The sequence below is a fragment of the Eulemur rufifrons genome, chromosome 8 (genome assembly GCF_041146395.1).
Source record: "Eulemur rufifrons isolate Redbay chromosome 8, OSU_ERuf_1, whole genome shotgun sequence".
In the NCBI taxonomy this organism is placed as follows: domain Eukaryota; kingdom Metazoa; phylum Chordata; class Mammalia; order Primates; family Lemuridae; genus Eulemur; species Eulemur rufifrons.
Window position 1 is genome coordinate 26721795 of NC_090990.1, and position 22763 is coordinate 26744557.

A 22763-nucleotide genomic window follows, 5' to 3' on the forward strand; every position below is an offset into this window, starting at 1 on the left:
AGGCAGCACCAGCCACGTGTTCCCAGGTGCCCACGCAGGCCGAGCGCGAAGGCAAGATCGCAGTAGCATGGACAGGCTCTGGCGAATAAGAACGGCGTCTTGTAGAGTCACGAGATTAGATCTAGGAAACTACACTTCCCAATAGTAGCCTGCGATGGCCGCCTTTGTTAGAGAACGTATTTCCGGAAAGGCAGGCTCTGGATAGGCTGCGTGGAGGAAGTAGGAGGTCCTAAGCCTCGGCGGTTTGGCCTGTTTCCGGCAGGATCAGAGGACGCGGTGGCAGCGGCAGTGCGAGCCGGCGTTTGTCCACTGAGCTCTTCCAGGACTGAGCAGACATGTCGGCGGCTTTTCGGAAGGCGGTTAAGTCCCGGCAGCGGGAACACCGAGAGCGAAGCCAGGTAGGACCGCACAAGCCCCAGGAGCGCTGGCCCTTGGCCCCATGTGCTGCTTGCTCTCGTAACTCTGGGGCCCTGGTGCCGGCTGGACGTAGACGCGCTATGTAAATACATGCAAATATATGCTAATAACGCTGGCTTGGCCGGGGCGGAGCCTCGCGGGACGCGGATGGTGGGTTGTCGTTCCCTCTCTAGGAATAGCTCGGGCTGCTCCCTATTCCTTGGGGATAATCAGACCTACTCTGCAAGATTTCAGTGCAGTACTTGAGTGAGATAATGTGTGTAATGTGCCTGGCCTTCTCTGAGGAAGTTGAGGTCACAGCTCACATAGCCAATAACTGCCACGCTGGAATTGGAACCCACATCTAATGCTCAGCTCTGCCCGCAGCAATATGGGGGCCCTGACCAAAGAGATTGGTGTTACTAGTGTGGTATCACCATGCGTGGACTTTGTAGTTCATGAAGATCTACCAGATATGCTTTTATTTATGCCTCACCCTGTATGTTGGTGTTTTCCATCCCCATTATACAGGTGAGGAAACTGAGGTCCATAGAGTGACTTGCCCATTTTCAAACAACAAATTGAGGCAGGATATACAATTGTAGGATTTCTGTGGAGGGTGTGTCTGTGCGGGGAGGTTGAGTAGAAATGAGCTTATATGCAGAATTGATGTTTCCACTTGACTGCTCTCAGGAATCGCATAATATATGATTCAGAAAGGCCCTTAGAGATACCTGGTCCAACTTTATTTTACAGATGAGGAAGAAATGGGAAAGGATGTGTCCAAAGTTGTGCAGCTAACTGATGGATGGGATAGAACTAAGGCCTCTTAACCACTGTCCAATATTGCTTAATAGCATTTACCAGACATTTATTGAGCATTTGCTGTGTGCTCAGTTGGGTGCTAGGAACAGTAGTGTAATTTCCCACCTTGTTTGGGAGTCTCTGTGTGGACCTATCCAAAGTTAATAATAGCTAGAATTCTTACTGTGTGCTGAGCCAACGTGCAAAATGATTTACTCTTACTGTCATTTAACTCTCAACAGCAGCAGTGTGGAAGTAGGTACTATTAATTCCTCACCTTTGCAGATGAGGAAACAGAGGCTCAGATAAGTACTTTGCCCATAGACATACAGCTATAGCTGACAAGCAGCAAAGCCAGGAATCACACCAGGTGTTTTGAATCCAGAGGCTACAGAAGATGAATAAAGAGGCAACTTTGTAAGAGATGGCACATAAAAAATGTCAAACAAGGGTTATGAGTGACAAGAGTCGAGATGATGAGAAAGTGTTATGGTGAAATTTCTTGAACTTGGAAGCAATTTGCCTTCAGAGGCAAAACTGTCACCTTTTGAGTACTTACTATATGCTAGGCACAACCTTACGTGCTTTGCAGTTGTCTCACATAATCCTACAACATCCCTATGACGTGGATGTTATCCTCATTTTACAAATAAGGAACCTGGTGCTTAAAGAGATTGAGTAGTGTATCCAAAGTCACAGTTGTAAGAAGTGTATTTGGATTAGCAGAGAGAGGGCTTTCAAGGGTGGCTGCGGACATGGCAAAATCTGAGTAGAAATAGAAGGTCTTCGTGGGAGAGGTGAAGAGAAGGCCATGCAGGGAAGGTGGGGGTTTACGTGTCAATGTTCATTGACACAAACATTTCCCTGTTTGGGTAGTTTGGACTTCATCCTGTAGATCCTTCAGTGAAGCAATAGGGGGGCTACTGAAGATATTTTATGTGTTATTATGTGAACTGTTTCAGATGGGCTACCAGGTTTCCTTCTGTAATGCAGATGTACATTCAAGCAGACAGGACAGATTTCAAGATTTCTGCCTCACCTCATGTTGTTGCTCTTTTGACTCTGGAGTTTTCTTTCTCCACTCTGTCAAACTCCCTTTATCTCCTGTAATTAAAATAAAAATTATCAGGAGAGGTTTTGGGTATTATTTTAAATACTGACTTACTGCATCACCTGAAGGATAAAAAATGAGAAAAATGACTGTTAAAAATCCTACCCGAATCATTATATTAATACAAGTTTAAACAGTAGAGAGGTGTATCTAGTTCCTCCAAAGTCAAGATTATTCAGAGCAGAATAATCTCAGACTGTTGGATATGGAAGAGCTCAGATTGTGGCCCCAGATAGAATGCATTCTAGTTTTAGCTTTGCCACTTACTACTTCTGCGTTCTTGGGCATATCATTCTCTAAACCTCATTCCCCCTCTGAAAAATTGAGTAACAATAGTGCCCACTTTACCTACTTCCCATGATTGTTGTGGGCATTAAATGAGATTGTGTACCAAGCATAGCATGTTGCTTTGTAACTTCATAAATGTGACCTATTATGATGATGCAGGCAAGGAATCTAGCACAGACCCTGACATATACTAATTGCTCACCAAGTGGTAGCCTGTAGAAAGATCATACCAAGATTTAATCCTTGTACCCTCCATGCTATCCAAATCTGTGTCAGAGAAAGTCCTTTCTTTCATACTCTGTTTTCCCTCATACCTTGTACCACAGGTACAGTAATAACAATAAATTTATGCTAGGCACCTGATGTGTGTCAAGCCATGTGCAGGCACTACCACTTACAGAGGCTTATTAAATCCTTATAAGAACCGTGAAAAGTAGGTACTATTATTCTCATTTTACTATTAGGAAATAGCAGCTCAGAGAAGTTAAGTGACTTGCCCAAGGTCACAGATTGTTAAGAGGTAAAGCTTTGGATTTGAACCTAAGTCTCTGGACTCTAAATTTAGCTCCCTTACCACAGTTGCCTCCCTGTTACTATGTTTTCCCTTTGTAGTATTTTATGAACCCCTGGATTAAGTCGGTAGTAATTTTAGTACAACTGGCAACTGCTTGCTTACTGCCGAGTCATTGTTGCCTCTCTGTGTCCTTAATAGGCCAAGAAACCTACTACAGCAGTGCTTGTGACCTCTCTGGCACTGGCATGGTCCCTCTCATCCTTGGGCAGAGCCCAGTTGTGGGGAGGGAAGGGAACAGGGTAGTGGGTTGGCTCCAAGGACATGGATTTACTGAACACTCCAGAGACTCTTGTTCCCACTCGGTGTCATGTTGATTTGGGTATGTGTTTGCTGAGGAAAGAAACTAAGCACTATTTTTTATTTTGTTTTCTAGCCCGGCTTTCGAAAACGTCTGGGCCTACTGGAGAAAAAGAAAGATTACAAACTTCGTGCAAAGTGAGTTCAGTCTTTCTGGGAGAAGTGCTGCCAAGAAGGCTTACGGCCTCCCTGCGCTGAGCTGAATTGCCCGAGTGTCCACCAGGGAATAATTTCCTGCCATTGATACAGTGGCCAAAGCTCTGGCATCATGTCACACAATTTTCTGTGACCCCAGACTTCTCTCTTTGTTCAGGCAGATCTTTATTTATTTAACTGTAGTTGCATTGTGAATTTTTTTTATTATGTTGTTCCAGATAGTTTTGTCATAATGGCTTTGATTTGCCTCTGCCTTGGTGTTTGAACAAAAAGCTGAATCTTTTTTCTCTTCATTTTCTTGAAGTGCAAGATATAATCTAAAATGCCATTTGTTGAGCCTCTTACATCACCATGTGTGTGGTGTGGAATGAAGAGATGTGAAAGATGGATTCATGAGACAGAGCGTGGGTGATAATGAACTCTGCATTTTATAAAACAATTATCCTCATTCTTCTCCACGAGAACTTTATTTGCAAAAGACTTCATAATTATTTGTTAGCCATACATATCGCGTGAGGTCCTTCTTATGATCCTGGTACAGGTGGTGGTGATGGATTAAGTGGTTTTCTGTGGGTCCCAGAGTTTTTAAGGTTAATAATAATTAAGCGCTGTTATTGGGCCAGGCAGTGTTCTAGGAGATTTATAAATTTTACGCTCATTTATTCCAACAACCTTCTGGGATAGGTTCCTATTGCTGTACCCATTTTGCAGATGAATTTGGGATACAAAGTGGTTCACTAACTTATCCAGGGTTACTTAGCCAGAAGTGGTGGAGTCCAGATTTGAACCCAGACCTGGCTCCAGAGTCCACAATTGTAGTCATTATGCTATACTGTACGTGTAGTTTCCAAATCGTATTTGGTCATTTGGTGCCCAACCTTGCCTGAGGAGTTTTAATCTGTGTTTTGTTTGTTGTCTCCCTGTAATGATATAAATGGCACTAAAACATGTAGGATGAGGACAGTGAACGTCAGGTTCACTGGGATAGGAGAGGACTGCTAGATAGTGCACCCTGTGGAGACATGAGCTCAGCTCAGTGACATGGAGTGGTGGGGTCAGATCCAGTCACTGTGTTGGCTCTTTTGAGGTTCACTTTGTAAAATCTGCTCATTGTGGGGTGGTTATTTTTGTTTTTTTTGTTTCTTTGTTTGTTTTTACTATGAACCTCCTTTAACCTGCCTTCTAGTGACTACCACAAGAAACAAGAATACCTCAGAGCTCTCCGGAAGAAGGCTCTTGAAAAAAATCCAGATGAATTCTACTATAAAATGACTCGGGTTAAGCTCCAGGTGGGTACTTAATGGATCAGTTGTGTTTTGAGCTCCAACTGTTGGAAAATAATGTTGGGAGAGGTGATGGAGAGGAAGGGTCCTTGGCCTTAATTTAGCCCTCCTCTGGTTACTCCAGATGCTTTCGGTCAGTATCCAAGGCTCACCTGCCCTTTCGTGAGGAATGTGCACTTCTGCCTTTGAATCTCAGCTGTCTTGCATGTGGAGCTGTTCTAGGAGTGGATGCGCTACACTGAACACGCACCTCGGGCCTCGTGCCTTGAATTGCTGTTAGCATACAGCATTTGGTCGTCTTTATTCTAACCATGAACTATGCCAACAACTTATTGATGATTTCAATTTGGATTTTAGGATGGAGTTCATGTTATTAAGGAGACAAAAGAAGAAGTAACTCCAGAACAGCTAAAGCTGATGAAAACTCAGGATGTCAAATATATAGAAATGAAAAGGGTTGCAGAAGCTAAGGTAACAATTAACTTCGTTCTGATGTACTTTTATTGGTTAAGAAAGGAAACTTAAATCCATCAATCTCAAGTTATCAGTTGATTTCTTCTGGCACTTACAATCCTGCTTGATTGTGATACTGATCAAAGTATAGTCAGCGTGGTGGAGTGGCAGGAATTCAAGTTTGGGAATGAGACAGGCACAGGTTTGAATTCTGACATTGCCATTGATTAGCCCTTTGACTATGGGCTAGTCATAGGGCTAGTTAATCTTTCTGAGGCTGTTTCCTCGTTTCTGTCTCAGGATTGTTGGAAGGATTGAGTTTGGAGGGGCACCTCACCAAGTTCCTGACATGTACTTGGTGCTTGATGAATTTTAGTGGTTCTTTCCTTTAAAATAATGAAGAAAATTCTTACTGTCTGACAAACATGATGTGAAATGGTTTAAACTTTTTACAAATTTATTTTCGATACCCTAGAAGAACCCAATAAAAAGGAGACCATATTCTGTGTTCTAGAAAATTGAAAGGCTAAAATCAGAGCTCCATCTGCTGGACTTCCAGGGGAAGCAACAGAAGAAGCATGTGTTCTTTTTTGACACCAAAAAGGAAGGTATGTGAAATGTTTGAAAGGTTTCTGGGACAGTCTGCTATGTGAGTCCGTGTTGTTTGCTGTTAGAAACAGGCAGTTCTTTAAGGATTATCTTGAATTTTAGTTGAGCAGTTTGATATCGCAACTCACCTGCATACGGCACCGGAACTGGTCGACAGAGTCTTCAATAGACCCAGGATAGAGACATTGCAGAAGGAAAGAGTGAAAGGAGTTACCTATCAGACTCGACTTAAGGTAATTTTCTCTGTTGTTGTTTACATGTGAGTTTAGGGGAATGTAGATTCCTTTTTTTTGCCCCTGCATTTCATATAAGTATTTTTGGAACACTCATCAAGGTCCCTCAGAAAAGTGGAAGGAGGATTTGACGGTGGGGATGGAAGCGGAGGAGGGTCCCTTGGTTTCTAAGATTGGAGGACATGTGGTATAGTTGTTAGGAGCTGAGGTTCTGGCTTCTAGATCTGGTTTGATTTCCAGCTCTGACCCTGAGCTTTGTGCCTTTAATGCTTGTAATGGATACCAGCATTTTTAAAATGTAGAGAAAAGAGGGGACACTGAAAATTAAGGGATTTGGTGTACTGTGGTATTGAATCTGCAGCAGTGAACACACATATCAAAAGGTCTCCCATATTACGCATTTGAAACCAAAATTTTGCATTGACTTTTCCTTATCGTGCTTTCCATCACTGTCACTGGGTTCTGTAGAAGACATGCTTTTCCTCAAAGCCGTCTGGAGTTGAACTCTCACTTCTGACTGATTCATTTAAAAAAAAAAAAATGCTGTCAATGTGTTTCAAGCAGACAGCTGTTCTGTTTTGATTTGAATCATTTACACCGCATCAGTTTTGCTTCCAATGTTTAATTTCACAGCAGTTTTCTCTAGCTCAGAGGCAGCTAAACTTGCTTTAGTAATATAAATACCCCTAATTAGTTTGCCTATATTGGGTAATCCCATAAATTTGACAGTCTGTGCGATAAAGTGAAAACAAAAGCTGTCTGAAACCACTGCTGTGAGAGTATGCTAGAATTGGTGAATTGTTGAAGTCTGAGGTCCAGTAATATTCCCCTCTATGTAGATAGCACTTCCAGCTGAGGAGCCGGCTCACTGGTGTTCTTGTGATCACTCTGTTTGTCAATTAGTAGTATTTGCAATGAGCTGTGTCACTGACATTTCTCAAGTATTGTGATAGTCCCTAAAGAGATTAGTATTCCAAACTCCCGAGTAAAGTAGTTCACCAACATAGCTTCTGAGAAGTTATTAATAAGAAAGAAGGCTTGAATTTTGCCATTTTTGTCTAGCAGTGTTCTTTTGATTTTGTTCAAAGCAAAATTATTTTTATTAAGATAATTTTTATTAAGATATTACTCTTTTTTTTTTTTTTTTTTGAGACAGAGTCTCACTCTGTTGCCCGGGCTAGAGTGAGTGCTGTGGCGTCAGTCTAGCTCACAGCAACCTCAAACTCCTGGGCTTAAGCGATCCTACTGCCTCAGCCTCCCGAGTAGCTGGGACTACAGGCATGCGCCACCATGCCCGGCTAATTTTTTTTTTGTATATATATATTTTAGTTGTCCATATAATTTCTTTCTATTTTTAGTAGAGACGGGGTCTCACTCTTGCTCAGGCTGGTCTCGAACTCCTGACCTCGAGCGATCCACCCGCCTCGGCCTCCCAGAGTGCTAGGATTACAGGCGTGAGCCACCGCGCCCGGCCAAGATACTACTCTTGGCTGGATGCAGTGGCTCATACCCATAAACCCAGCATTTTGTGAGGCTGAGGCGGGAGGATTGTTTGAGGCCAGGAGTTCAAGGCTGCAGTGAGCTATGATCACACCACTGCACTTCAGCCTGAACAATCATAGAGCAAGACCCTGTCTCTTTAAAAAAAAAAAAAAAAAAAAAAGAGGCTACCCTTGGGTGGATTGCAAGGGAATTTAGTCTATAACTTGGAAGGGGTAGGTGGGCTTTAGAAGGTCTGTGAACACTCCCCTCCCACACTGAAATTTTGTGCAAATATGTATATATGTTGGCACAAATTTGTATTAAATACAAACATGTATGTACATTTATTTCAAGAAAGAACGCAAAGCTTTCCTCAGTTTCTCAGAGATTTATTATAAGTCTTCAAAACTTAAGGACTCCACTGGTCTTTGAGGCACCAGTTAGCAGTGAGAATTCTCAACGTCAGCTTCTGCTGAAAAAAATCCTGCTCTCTGAGCGCTAAGATTCTCAGGCACCAGCACGCTGCCTGGGGACTCTTTCGTTGCTCTCTCTTCCCTTTGTGTAGGGTTTCTAATACTGGTTCATTGCTGCTGTCATCTCAGGTGACTGGGGCACTCACACAAAGGTTGAAGCAGCTTAGTTAGCAGTGCAAAGATTCCTGGATCCCTGAGACACAGGGATAGTCTTGACTCTGTTTCAGGTGAACCATGTGTCCGTGGGCTAGTGGTTTTACTTCTCTAAGCCTCATTTTTCTGCATTTGTAAAATGATGGGTTTTGATAAGATAGTCTCTAAGGTTCCTTTCAGCTCTAGAATGCAATGTTCCTAAAATGGGCAATTTTGTAGTAATCATGTTATGTTGTTTCTGGAGAAGGGAGGGAGTTAATGAAACCATTTATGCGTTTGGGCTTAAGTGATTTAAGAAATAGCTGCTTATTCGTTACTGTCCTGTTAATTATTTTACTGTGTTTCTTCTGCAGCGGATAGCTAAAGAAAGGCAAAAGCAATATAACTGCCTGACACAGCGGATTGAGCGAGAGAAGAAATTGTTCGTTATTGCACAGAAAATTCAAACACGCAAAGATCTTCTGGTGAGGAGAGAGAGCCTTAGGCCTTTTTTTTTTTTTCTTTCCTTTCTTGTAAAGGTCTTAACTCAGACTGGATTTCAGCTGTGTGTAAATCAACCCCAGTGAAAATGTCTGCTCCTCAGGGGCAGTGGTTTGAGCCAGTGTCTGTTACTCTGACAGTGTTGAAATGTTCCTTGATTAAGAAGGTAATAAGGGGGTTATTAGTCAGTGCTTTGGAACAGCAAAGGGTAGGATCGGGTAGCATATGAACTTTATAGCTTATGAGCAGCTCCTGTAACATTTAAACAGGTTAACAAAACAGTGCATGTCACTCATTGGTGTTTAAAAATAGACAACATTGTGTAGTTAAATAGCAGAGCTAAGGAATATAAGATGCCTCTTTCATATTATTATCATTCCTCTAAATGTCAAATTCTTTACCTTTGCAGATCATTTAGGTCAGCCTTTCTCAACTGGGGTTCCGTGAGAGTATTAAAATTATATAATTTTAAATAAAACAACTATTTGAGCACCTTTCTTCTCAATTTTCCCAAGAATTATACACAGCTAATACCATTCTAGATGCTCAGGGGAGAAGTTAATTCATTGCATACTGTGAATGCCTAGGGCAGTAGGGCTGTGTGTTTTTTGAACTTTGAGAAGGGCTGAGTTGGGGGCTTTTTAATAGGTAGTCTATTAACCTTCCTGTTTCACAAAACCCTCTTCTGCTGTTTACTGATCACCTTTTTACTCTTTCGTAGGATAAAGCTCAGAAGGTGAAGGTGAAGAAAGAAACAGTGAACTCCCCAGCCATTTACAAATTTCAGAGTCGTCGAAAACGTTGACATGTTATAGATAAACCTTGTCTTTCTGCATTGAAAATAATTCTGTTTTTTTCTAGTAACTTCAAATCCCCTTAGTCCAAATGACATAGTTTTCCTGTTTGTAACCATAATTTTTTGTCAATCTAACATTCAGTGTCTTTCTATGAACAACATTGTATCCCCTTCCCCTCTGTTAGTGTTTTTGGTTTGTGAAATCAGTTGTATTTTTATATACATAATTTTTTTTATTATGAAAGTTATAGAATCTCATTATACCAAATTTGGAAAATAGATTAATTCATTCCTAATCCCAATGCTTATTCAAGAACAACAAATATTTATTGCATACTTAACTGTGCTAGGAGCTAGAGCTATGGAGGTGAACAATTACTGTGAGCATTCTGGTTTATTTCCTCCATTTTGTAAAGCTATGCATCAGTTTTTGTTTATGTTTTTGTGTTTTATAGTTGTAATTATAAGTAAACAATTTTATATCCCACTTCTTAATGAAATCATTAGCTCTTTTCCATTTTGTTAAATCACAATTTTTTAAAAGTAATATATGCTCACAGTAAAAATTAAAATAAATATTATTTTTAATGATGGTATAATGTTTTATCCAGTGGATAGACTGATTTTACCCTCCTTCATTCTTCTTTTATTGGCTATTCAAGTGGCTTCGTAAGTTATCCAAGGAGGAATTTTTTTCTCTTATACTTTACAGCTACAAATAGAAACTCTTGCAACTAGAAACCCACAGGGGCACCTCTTCTTTATTGATTAAGCTCAAATGAGAATAGACCTGGCTCAGTTCCTCTCTGCACTCCATGCCAGTTCAAGATTCCAAGGCTATAAATGGCTTGGTACAGTGCTTCACCCTGGGAATATGGACCCCAGGGTCTGTGGGGCAGCTTCTTTTCTTTCCAGAGTCTCTCCCTTTCCTTCCCTGCCCATATGGGATCACAGGCTGAGGCCAGTCAGGACAGGACTGAGCATGCTTAGAAAAAATGTGGGAGAACAGTGAGCAGGGTTCTGGGGGGACTTGCTGTGAGTGGATTTTAAAGATGTTTTTTAAAAAATTATTGTTAATACATAATAAGTACCCATGACTGTTAGGTTCCTGCACAAGTCTAGAATGGAAGTCTGTTTCTTCAGGGTATACCCAGTGAGATTCAGATCTGGGAGCCCTGGAAAACAGGAAGAAGAGCCAGGGGAACAGAAACTAGTAGCTTTTGCCTGCAGGAAGGAACTGCTTCCCAGTCTGTGTGTGCGCTCTCCCTTCTGGGGAGGTGGTGAGCTCAGTCAATGCTGATAGTCTTAGGAAGACTTGAGTCTCAAGCCAGGGAAGGGACTCATCACAGTGTTGTTGAAGAGCAGTGAGCAGACTAAGTAGTGATCTGCTCTTGAGATCAGACAGCTGGGTGGCTGCTCTGACTCTGTCTCATGCCCCTGCTGGGTCGGAAGGTAGGGGAAGATAGGGAGTGTACCTAAATGCCTTCTCATGAAGCATACACCCACACAAAGGTACAGACACTTCACAGGCTCTCACGTTAACAGATGCACAAGGCACATATAACTCAGGCCTCATAAACAGGTACAGGCATACCTACACACCCTTTGGTACATGGGCACAAGCAGTGACACTTGAACAGCCATGTGCCAAATGGAGCAGAAAAGTCCATCCTCTTGGGCTCCCATAAGCTCCAGGCTGGAGGTAATCAGAGAATTATAAGGGGATGAGGCTAGGTGTTCTGAATTGCTGGTGGACTGTGGGCTGTCTCTGGGGCCCAAGGATTTTAAGGGAGGAGATGGCTGCCCCTGTGATTAACCAAAGGCAGGCAGACTCTGCCTTGGGGGTTCTGAGAAGAGGTCAGGCTTTGCAGCTTTGGTGTTCAGTGGGACCCTGGACTCCTGGCTCCTTGGGAAGAGGAGAGAGCACTGTTTCCCTAGCATCCACCCCTGCTGGCCCAGCGGGTGGTCTGGGCTGGTGACAGCATCCTGCTGTAGCTGTGTCAAGAGGGGCTGTGGGCAGCCTGCGGAGGTGGGGAGCTTTTTTGTGAGTCAGGACTTCTGTTTGGCTCAGGTCTCATAAACCGAGTCTCTAAAGCAGCAGTTACGTGAATGCCGTGGAACCGTCAGGTCTGTCCAACAGAGAGTCAGTGAGCCTGGCTCAGTCTCAGTCCGCTGCCACATCTTCGAGCCCCTCTCCCCAAAGCAGGCGTGTTGATCCCTACCTTTATTCTTGAATGAAATAAGCCCCTCTCGTTTTCTGACTATGTATTTAGGAGGAACTGATTCCTGGTGTCGGGGTGGAAACAGGCCCAGCAGGTGGAGCTGCTGCCCCTTTGCTGGGATGAGCTCAGGGAGCTGGTGTCCACCCACATAGTACACTTGGCTCCTGTCAGAAGCCTCCTGTACTCAGTAGGTGCTTGGCATGTGTTTGTTCATTGAGTTCAATGCCATGGGGGAGAGCATCCATGAAAAAATGAGATTTTTCTCCCCCTGAGCTTAAGATTAATGTGGCCTTGTGAGGAAGACTGGGCAAGAAAGGGCTTTCGCTTCCTACTTCTGGGAAAGGCCGTGCAGGAAGGTTTCTGTCCTAGAGCCCTAGGTTTCCCAGAGGGTGGCTCTGGGAGGGGTCTCCCTCCGTGCAGTTTTGAGCATTCGTTGATAGCCTGCTGCCTCTCCTCGTGCTGCTGGCTGTGGGGCACCGAACAATTGGAGCTGCACGTCCTCCAGCAGGGAAGGCAGCCAACAGACGCAGGCTCGCTGTGCCTACCTGTGGGGGCCGGCGAGGCCAGGGCCTGTCGGGACTTGAGGCAGTGAGGTAAGTGGGTGTGTGGTGCTGGGCTCCTTTCCTCCTCGAGCTCTCCCAGCCTGCCAGTTCCTGGAGCCTGGCACACAGGGTGTTGGGGAAGGGTGGGCCGAACCTTGGATGGGAGTCCTGCCCACAGCCCCAGGTGAATGGAGGAATTGGGGGCGGACCTGAAATACTGCCTGGAGGCTGAGCTGGCAGGTTTTGTTGGGCCTGTGCAGCTACCTCCTGGGGTCAGAGGGTGCGCCCTCTCTGGCCAGCCAGGTCTCCATAGGTCTGTCTAGTGGAAAGTGTAGAGAAGGATCAGAGAGAAGCTATGAGACAAAGGGAGGCAGAGCTTCCTTTGCTGAGTCCACTGCTTGGAGTTTAGGAGTCTAGAGGAGGTGCCCAGTTCATGCTTCTGCTTGTTCTTTCCTAAACTGCTCAGGTCAGAGGACAAATCCTGCGGTTTCAGACTCCCTATAAAGAATCTCGCTGTTCCTGGATCCATCATCCTCATGTTTGGGAAGTCATGTCCAGTCTGTACTGCCAACTGAAACGTGCACTCAGCTCTCCCTCTCCATCCTGTCTGCTTCACCATGGCCCTAGTAATGGCTATGACTGTTTCCTCTCTCGTGTGAGGGGTGCAAAGTGCTTCGGGCAGTTTTACAGTCTGGAGCCTTCCACTCCTGCGGGGTGGTAGGAGAGGCTGGTCCAGAGCAGAGCCAAGGACCTGGCTGTTTCTAGGCAAGAGGAATTTAACCCCGGGGACTCCTGTGTTTGGGAGTAAGCAGAGGGTGGGAAGGAAGCCCTTTCCTCTTCCCCTGTCGTCTGTCACCAGAAGGCCATGCTCAGATCATAAGTGTTAATGTTTAATGAAATCGTGGTGCCCGGAGGCAGCTGGGCAGCCCCCCCTGCCCTGAATCAGCCTGACTCATTTACAGCTTTCTCCCAGTTACCCCAAAGGCTTCTCTCGGAGGTGACAAATGTGGGGGGTTGGTTTCGGGTTTCATGTTTTCACATTACTGGGTGGAAAAAAAACCCAAACCTTCCAAATCAAAAAACCAGCTTCTACAGCAGAAACAGCTTGTCCCGAGAGCACTGAAAATTTCCCCATCGTCTCTCCTCATTTGCTCAGAGACACTGAGACCGTGACCCAGGGGTTAAGAGGAGGTGGTTGGAGCCAGGCTGAGTAGAGCGTTAGGGACAGCCCCTTTCGAGGTGGCGGCACCTGCCTTCCGGCTTAAACCCTTGCAGGACCCTCTAGCTCTGGAGCCTGTGGTCACTGGATAGATTGCCAGGGCAGGGGTTAGTCAGCTCAGGGTGGGGAGGGACCATCTCCTTCCCTAGCTAATTTGATCCCAGGAGGTCTGAGACGAGTGTCCCTCCCTCAGGGCTCTTTAGGTAGAGCGGTAGGTGGGAAGATACAGGGTCCATCTGGCACATGGAGACTTGGGGGGTAGCTTATAAACCGCCCCACCCCCTGCCAGGGGCAGATGGCCTCCATGGCAGATGGAGACTAGGCCGGCAGTGGCTGGATGGGTTTTCTAGTCTCAGCCTGGCCTCTCTGGCTAATAAGACAGAGGGGCAGTGACAGGGCTAACTGTGAGAGTGTGTTTGTGTGTGTATGTGTAGGAGAGGGAGTCCTGGCCTTTTGGGGCCATTCTGGGGGAGAAGTAGAGACCCTGGGTGGGGTCAGTGGATCTTGGAGGGGACACAAGATGGCCTCATAGGGGTGGCAGGTGCTCAGGGCCCTGACACCACCCACCTGTCCGGGCTCTGGAAGCTGCCCTGGTTAGTTCTCACGGGAAGGAGATGGTTCCTGGGGTGGGAGCCTCTGCTGCAGCTGGAGCCTGGTCTGCTTGATGCAGAACCCCCTGCCAGGTCCCCAGAGCTCAAGGCCTGGGCAGCAGCTCCTCCCAGAGGACGCGCCCGTTTGTTATGCGCTCCTGCTCCCTCACGGCCCAGGCAGGCAGCGGCCTTCATTAGCTGAGGAGCTGGGGTCTGTTTTGGCTGCCTCATCAGCATCAGTGAACTGCGTCCCTGCGAGATTTGATACAATTTAATTAACCTAATTAAAAGCTCTGATTGCAGAGATGATTGGGGTAGCGCCAGCAGCGACTGCATATTTATAATGAGCTGCAAGGTGTGGGACCGCAGCCAAACGCCACGCATCCTAATGAGCGGGAGCCGGGAGCCAGGGAGCGGGAGAGGGAACGTTTATTTTTGGCAACAATGCCCAGTTCCTCTCTGCCAGGGAGTCAGAGGCCCAGGGAGCAGAGATAGACCTGCCCACTGTGCTCTTCCGCATAAGGTGGAAGCAGAAATGTGTGCTCTCCACGAGTTCTTGGGCCCTCGGACCCTCACAGGAGCACAGTGCCCATGTTCCTGTTTGCAGAGTGGGATCCCAGACTCCAGCAATGCGCTTTTCCTGCCTCTCTCCAGCGCTGGCAGGCACCTGGGAGGCAGGGGCTGCCTTCTGAGCGGTGAGCCCTGGTGTGAGGAAACAGGGCCCAGAACCACCTCGCTTCCAGGCTTCAGGATCCCTGGGCCTTTTTTTTTTTTTTTTTTTTTTTTTTGAGGCAGAGTCTCGCTCTGTTGCCCGGGCTAGAGTACCGTGGCGTCAGCCTAGCTCACAGCAACCTCAAACTCCTGGGCTCAGGCAATCCTCCTGCCTCAGCCTCCCGAGTAGCTGGGACTACAGGCATGTGCCACCATGCCCGGCTAATTTTTTCTATATATATTTTTAGCTGTCCAAATCATTTCTTTCTATTTTTGAGTAGAGACGGGGTCTCGCTCTTGCTCAGGCTGGTCTCGAACTCCTGACCTCGAGCGATCCTCCTGCCTCGGCCTCCCGGAGTGCTAGGATTACAGGCGTGAGCCACCACGCCTGGCCTGGGCCATTTTCTTAAACTTGCCAAGGGAAGTTCAGAGGCTGGCAAGACTGAGGCTGAGAGGCTGGGTGGGAGTCACAAAAGGGCTCTGAATGTCTGAGAATTCCAGGTGAGGATCCTGGGCCTGGGGCAGACAGGAGAACCAGGAAAGATGGACGTCCCACTCATTCTGGAAGCTGGGGGCCCAAGTCCTCATCTCACTCCCTCCAAGAACCCTGCCTGGAGAGGGCCAGCTCCCCTGGACTCCCCTCTCCCACCGCCTCTGGGGAGGCTTGGTTTGTCTGACTCAGCGTTTCCGCTGTAAAATCACATCTAATAATAATGAGAGTGAGAGCTGAGGCAGAGATGCCGTGGGTGAAGGGGCATCAGTGAGAAGGGTGTGCTGTCCAGGTGCTGATGGGTGTTGCTCCCGGAGGGAGCTGTGAGGCGGCAGGAGTGGGGGCTGGGCTCCACCCCTCCACCCCAGCCCCCACTCCTGCTCTGGAGCTCCTGGAGGTCATGAGCTCAGCCGGGCTGGCCCAGCCCCCCAGTTCTTTGAGCTCTGCCAGGACAAGATGAGATTTGTCCCAGCCTACCTTGCAGAGTTGCAGCTGTTTAGCTCCCTTATCAATCTTCTCTGTGGGTTTAATCATCTCTCTGTCATCCTGCTGGGGCAGCCCTCCCCTTACTGGAGCCCCCAGAAGGGTTGGAACATCTCAGCCCCCGCTTCCCTCCAATCCCCCTCCCCCCGACACAACCATCTTTCCCCACCTGACTTCCCCTGTGGGAGACAGAGGGTGGGCCAGGGCGGCTTTGCCCTGATGGCTGTCCTTGGTTTTGCAAGGTGTAAATAGGATTAAGAGTGGGTAGAGGTGGCACTGGCAGAGAATCTGCCCTAGCCGGGTCCCCAAGGTCTCTGACTCCATTCCAGGCTGGGTAGAACAGTGCCTAGAGGTTGGCCATGAGGGCCTTCAGCCCAGATCCAGGAGACTTGTGTAGGGTCACTGTCCCTCCCTCCTGCCAGTCAGCCCTGGCTGCCTTCCCCGGGTGGGTCCTGTGGGGCTCGAGGCCGTGGGCAGGAACCAGGGCCACGGCTTTGTGTGCATCTTGGGCAAGAGGGTGCACAGGAGTCAATGGCGCCTGTGTTGTGGTCCAGGCTGGGAGCCAGGGCACAAGGGGCTCTGGGGCCCATCCCAGTGCTGACGTACAAAATGACCTTCAGGGCCATGCTTCGGTCCTCTCTGCTGCGCTCTCTTTCCCCACAGAGGATCTGGGGAGTGGGCAGGGAGGTGGCACGGATGCTGTGAGTGCCCCTCAGAGGGAACATGAGGAAGAGGGCCCTTCGTCCTCTGCACCCTGCTCCTCAGCCCAGGCGTTCTCGGTGGAAATGGAAGGCTGGCTCCTCCCCGTTTCCCAGAAGGGGACGTAAAGTGCCAAAGAGGGATGGGGTCCGGCTGAGCATTACCCAGCTTTCCCTCAAGATGGGTGGGGGCTGAGGATCCCCTTCAGAGGGTCCCCTCAGGAGGGAACCAAAGGTTCTGGAGGGTCACCAACCAGTCCTGGGCTGGAGGACGCTTGTTCGGTTCAGCACAAGGCTGGGCTCTGGAAGACAATGGAGTGTTGATGGCGCTTTGGTCCTGGTCTCACATGACCTGATGAGGGGAGTGGGTGGACTGCACGTGGCTGAGCCGCCTGAGCTGACCTTTGGTCGCTGGCTAGGGAAGAGAGGAAGCCATGAAGTCTCCTGCCCACTCGATGCCCTGCACACCCTGCCGCCCCCACCCCAGGAACTGCCTCTGGGGACACACACTGTCTTCCACCTACCTCCTTCTTTTGCTCTTTCTCTTTGCTCCGCCACGTGTCAGCGCATATGTATATTGTGTGTGTGTTTGTGTGCGAGTGTGTCTGTGTGCGTGTGAGAAGGGAGACACATAAAATGAAAGAGAAGAAACCCCATTTCTGGGTTCTTCCCAGTCAGTGATAAAGACCAAGTTTCTTGTCTGGACAGTGCCAGGGATGGGGCCAGAGCGTACATTTGTGTGTCTCTGCATGTGTGTGCACGTGGGGTGCATGCCCCCTGCTCTGCCCTGGCCTCCTACCTGCATCCTCTGATGGGAGGGCGTGACTTCTGTGGTCAGATTCTTCTAGCTCGGGCTAGAGCCAGAGCTATGACTTTCAAAGTGACAAGGCCAGAGTGTCACTTTCAAAAGGAAAAAGGAAGGCTTTTTTGGGGTTGTGTAATTATTGTAATCAATTGAATTAACTAAAAATTACTATTCAGTGAGGAAGCAAAGCACGCATGTGTGTACACACATGGACACACGAGGATTACACACACACACACACACACACACACACACACGGTACACAGAGGGAAAGTCAAGCTATGGAGAGACAGGGAAATACAGGCACACCTATGATTACTGAAGGGTTTATCTGTCCTTTCTCCTCCTCCCTCACCAAGATGCTAAGGTGGATGTAGCAAAGGGGGTTATCTCGAGAGAATCCTTTTCCCCTAAGCTCTGCAGGGGATCCAGGGCCAGGCCTTGGCAAGCCAGTACAAATGACTTGAACAGCAGTTTGAAAGGAAGCTCATGACCTGACTTTGTCACATATCATTACACACGTGAAGTTTTTGGATGAGTCCTCCTTTGCTGGGAGCTCCATCCGGTTTCTTCATTAGGGCTAGTCACCCGTGCACCCCTTTGGTGGCCCTGAGCATAGGTGGAGGGAAGCCACATTCCCAGAGCTGGGATTAGTTGAGGGTGGGGTACCCAGACACTGGCATGGGGAGGCTCTGAGTGAGAAGGGGACAGCACGTGTGTCCTCATACTTACCCTTTGGGCTTCTCTCAAATTCACAGCTTCAGATGGTTTGGCTGAGGAGTGTTTTAGGACAGTCCCCCTCCTTCCCCTCTGTTCCCTTCTTTGACCCCCTCCCCCAGATAGAGTCCTGTGAATCCTCCTACTGAGGGAGAGAGTTTGGGAATGGTCCTTAGCAACTAGTTTGGGAATGGTCCTTAGCAACTCGGCAGAAAGGGCAGGGCCTGGAGGGGCTGAGGTTGGGGATGGGCACGGGTAGGGGTAGAGCTGAGGGCTCGAAGCCGAGTGGATGTCAGAGGTTGGGTTGGCAGGGCATCTCTTTCAGTCTTAACAGGATTCTGAGATGCCTATTTTTGGAGTCCAAGGCAGATGTTCTCCCCCAGTGAAGAGAGTGCTTGGTGTCTGCTCTCCCCTGGGAGGGATGGGGTGGGACAGGTCCCCTCCCCCTGCTCCCCACAGCTGAACAGAGTCATACATCACCAAGGGGCCTGGGCTCCCTAGATGTATTGCCCTAATACGTCGCTATAGCAACCCCACTCTAATCCTGCATTATTCTAATGTGGTCCCCCTCCCCACTGTGATGTATAGCTTGGGTCTCAGAGCTGCCAGGCCCTTTTGCTGAGAGTCTGCTCTAAGTCCGCTGGGGATGGGTGGGTTGGGGGCCCGGCTTCCTTGGATCCCATCTTCTCCTCACCATGTGCATGGGGTTCTTAGGCTGGGTGTGGAGGTGGGCTCTGGCCTATCAGCCTACTCGCCTGCCTTCCAGAGAAGGGAAGCAGTAGGCCCCATGTTCCCAGCCCTGGCACATGAGTGCCTGACGCACCGACCCACGCCAGCCTGCCCAGCCTGGGGACCTGAGGCCTTGGGGTTGGGGGCCAGGGCAGGACAATAACTGCATTCCGGTTGTTAGCCACAGGCCCCCATTGTTCCTGTGGACACTGCCTGCTTGAGGGCCGAGATTCTGGCCCTCACCCTGTGTGGGGCGTAGGATGCTCCCTGGACCACTCCCCCAGGGACCATAGAGGGGTGATTCATGGGGTGGCCAGGGCATAGCAGGTCCCAGCTGTGCCCAGATTCTGGGGGGCAGGAGGGGGAGGCAACTGAGGGTTGTTTGTGTCAGGGGAGGGGGGTTGAATAGCCAGAGGACTCGGGGCCCTGGACGCCAACCACGTCATCTCCTACCCCTCCTTGTGTGTGGGCCGGTCAGAGAGGCCCCATTGTCAGAGGAGCAGGCCCACCCGGGCTGGAAGGGAAGTGGGGCCTGAGTGGGACCACCCCTCACTCTGCACTGGTGGGGAGAAATTGAGGTCCAGAGAATGGCAGCGACTTGTTCAAGGTCACACAGCTAGATGATGACAGGCCTAGGACAAGAACACTTCCCCATATCTCCCTGGTGCTGAGATACTGCTGCCATTTCTGACAGAAACCCGAGTCCCAGTGGGGATCTTCAGTCTTGGCAGGAGTTATGTCCATAAGCTCCTTCCTCTCCCCACTTCCTTTGCAGTCCTTCTAGTTTAGGTCAGCACTTGGCATCCCTGGAGTAAGACATTAGAGCTAAGAGGCGTACGAGGGCCGTGAAGAGCCATGTGGACTCCACCCCTCACCCCTGCTCCGTGGGGCCCTGAAGTCATGAGAGGCATGGAGGTTCCCAGTGCTCTGACACAGGAGTCATAGACGCAGCAGTAGGCTTCATTATTTCCTCCTAGCTTTCTCACTTGGTCCCTCACATACCTACCCTATGTGACTGAGAGGTAGACAGGGGAAGAGGCTTATCTAGATGTGTTTTGAGGACAGAGGGACTGGTCTTAACCTATCTCTGTGCTTAACATAAGGCCTGATAGTTAGATTGGATGATTGAATGAATGCATGGTAGATGGATGGGCTGGTGGTTGTATGGGTGGTTGAAGGGTGGATAGATGAGTGGATGGGTGGGTAGATGTATGAAAGGATGGTTGTTGCATGGATAGGTGGGTGGGTTAATGAATGGGTGAGTGGGTGGATGTAGGATGGATGGATGGATGGATGAAGGAATGTGCATTTCATATACTGAGGTCCAGGGATGACAAATGGCCTGACTTGAGATGAACAGTGGAGTGAGACCTGTACCCAGATGGCTGGGTCCCAGCTTTGAGGCTGGGCTTCCCTGTGGCATGGTGCGGTGATCAACCTCTGGGCAGGGTTGCAGTAGAACTAGGAGTTGGGACCTAAAAGAATCGATAGTCAGACTTAGACTCATGGTAGGTGGCTTCCCAGGGTCTAGGAGCTGGATTGAATCTTCTGTGCTTACCACTGGTCGAAGGGTCCCAGGAAGAGGAATGTTCAAGAAAGAGGAGTGAATGGGATCTAAGGGCTCAGGCTGAGTGACTTTGTATCCTTAGGATCAGGCCCAGAGCCAGGCGCCCCCAGGCAAACCCCCACTTATTCTTCATGCCCCAGCTGAATGGTACCGCCTCTATGAGGCCTTCCCTGACCCTCTGGGTGCTGTCTGTCCCTCGAGAATCCAGCACAGACCCCTAGTACTTAGAAGGGGCTGAGTGCACGCTGTTGGGGACATGCAGTTGCCACAAAGAGGCAGAAGTGGGGAATAGGCTGAGACTGTACCTGTTACTAATTTTCTGGGTTATCTCAGGCCAGACCCTCAACATTCTCGGCCCCAGTGCCTCATCTGTGGACTGGGGTGGAGATCTTGAACTTTTCTTTTCAGAGTGGTTTTGAGCATGAAGAGAAATAATTCTAGGTGGAGAGAGCACAAAGTATTATTTTCCTGCACTGCTTCAGCTCAGTAATAATATAATAATATATATTGTACATATAAAATTATTTTTATAGCTAACATTTAACATGTACTTACAATGTGTGAGGTTCTCTTCTAAGTATTTATATAATAATCATCTCTCATCTAATCCTCACAGCAATTCTTCATTTACAGATGAGGAAACTGAGGTACAGAGGGCTTAGCAGCTTGCCAAAAGCCCCATGGGTAGGTGGTGCAGCCAGAATGAACATCTGGGCAGACGCCAGGGCCCATATTCTTTTTGTTTAGAGACAGTGTCTCACTCTGTTGCCCAGGCTAGCTAGGGTGCAGTGGCGTGATCACAACTCACTGTAACCTCGAACTCTTGGGCTCAAGTAATCCTCCTGCCTCAGCTCCCGAGTAACTAGGACTACAGGTGTGTACCACCACACCTGGCTTGTTTTTTTAATTTTTTGCAGAGACAGGGTCTTGCTGTATTACCCAGGCTGGTCTCAAACTCCTGGCCTCAAGTGATCCTCCCGCCTCCACCTCCTAAAGTGCTGGGATTGCAAGCAAGAGCCACTGTGCCCAGCTAGGGCCCGCATTCTCGGCTGCTACATATGGCTGCTCAGCACATAGTAGCCTGGAATGGGCCGATCAGGAGGGCTTCTTAACTGTGTTAGTGATCCTAGGCAAATTACCCACTTTCCTTGAGCTGCAGGGTGGTGAAGAAGTGGGAAACTTCTAGCTAGTGAGCTCCAGCACGCTTGGTCCCCAGCTTCTCTCCCTGGCCTGTCCTGAGCTCTGGAACCTCCTTGGCCTTGGGCAAATACCCAAGCACTGAACACCACTGTTTGCACCAGTAGGGGGTGTAAAAAGAACATGGACCCGGGACCCAGACAAAATGAGTTTTATCTCAGCATCTATCATTAACCAGTCTTGCTGCCTTGGACAGGTCACTAACACTCTCTAGGCACCAATTTCCTCATCTGTAAAATAGAAATAATTAATGTGAGATAGTGAAAATAAAGCACAGAGTAAGTGATGGGTAGGTATGCCAGAGTGCCCTGGACAGAGTGGGGCCAGGGTGGGGTTCGTCACATTATGGCTTTCTTCCCTGTCCACTTGCTTCTGCAGTGTCCTGCCCAGACCTCACAATAAGGCAGATTTCATTCATTCATCACTTGTGCTGAACGCTATGTGTACATTATCCCACTTAATTCTCAAAGTAACTCTATGATAAGGGAACTGCCATTGTCACCAAATCAGGAAACTGAGGCACAGAAATGTAAGCAGTTGGCCTCAAGTCACATAACTGATAAGGGGTAGAGTCAGGGTTTGTACCTAGGTGCCTTCACCATTCTGCTCTTTGCCTTTTCTGAGGCACAGAGAGCTTCTGGGGGGACTGTGATGACAATGGGAGAAGACAGGTGACCCGCACAGGCTGGAGGAGGCCTTGCCATGGGCTCAGTCTGTCCCTGAGCTGCTTGGGTCAGCTCTACCGGCTTCTTGTGCAGGGGGCACTCCCTCCTCCCCAGGCTGGCTCAGCTCCAGGGAAAGCCCAAGGATGGGGACAAGATCCCATTTCAGGCCACCAGCAGTAGCAAAGCAGGGTCCAGGTCTGTTCCGGCTCCTGCTCCTGCTCCGAGCAGAATAATCTGGCGCCTTTGAAGAAGGATTTCTGAAAAGCCATCAGGAGTGAATCATTGACTTAGGGAGGCGATGAATCAACGGGGAGTTCATAAAACGGCAAATGAATCGGGTGTGAGAGCGACAGAGCCACTGCTATTCCCCAGAACCCTCCGGGGACAGAGAGCCGAGAGAAAAGAAATAAAAATAACACGGGGCCTTACGCCTGCCACAAACGCGAGGCAGCCCCTCCTTCCATGTGGGAAGACAAAGTGGGGCAGAGGGGTGAGACCCACGGGTGGTGAAGTGGGGCCAGAGGGAGGCTCCCGTGGCAC

General features: G+C 48.5%; 1 protein-coding gene across 1 annotated transcript; it reads left to right on the plus strand.

The window, feature by feature from the left end:
* The first annotated feature begins 270 nt into the window (after positions 1–270).
* On the plus strand, positions 271–9765 carry UTP11 (UTP11 small subunit processome component). The gene is made up of 8 exons (XM_069477717.1): positions 271–398; positions 3547–3608; positions 4813–4915; positions 5267–5380; positions 5877–5970; positions 6074–6204; positions 8666–8776; positions 9514–9765. Exons 1-8 carry the CDS (start codon positions 336–338, stop codon positions 9595–9597), a joined length of 762 nt encoding a protein of 253 aa, XP_069333818.1. The 5' UTR covers positions 271–335; the 3' UTR covers positions 9598–9765.
* Positions 9766–22763: the final 12998 nt, after the last annotated feature.

Coding starts and splice junctions, on each gene's coding strand:
- UTP11 (XM_069477717.1), top strand. CDS start 336: ATGTCGGCGGCTTTTCGGAAGGCGGTTAAGTCCCGGCAGCGGGAACAC. Junction 6,205..8,665: donor CCTATCAGACTCGACTTAAG/GTAATTTTCTCT, acceptor TTTCTTCTGCAG/CGGATAGCTAAAGAAAGGCA. Junction 8,777..9,513: donor AAACACGCAAAGATCTTCTG/GTGAGGAGAGAG, acceptor ACTCTTTCGTAG/GATAAAGCTCAGAAGGTGAA.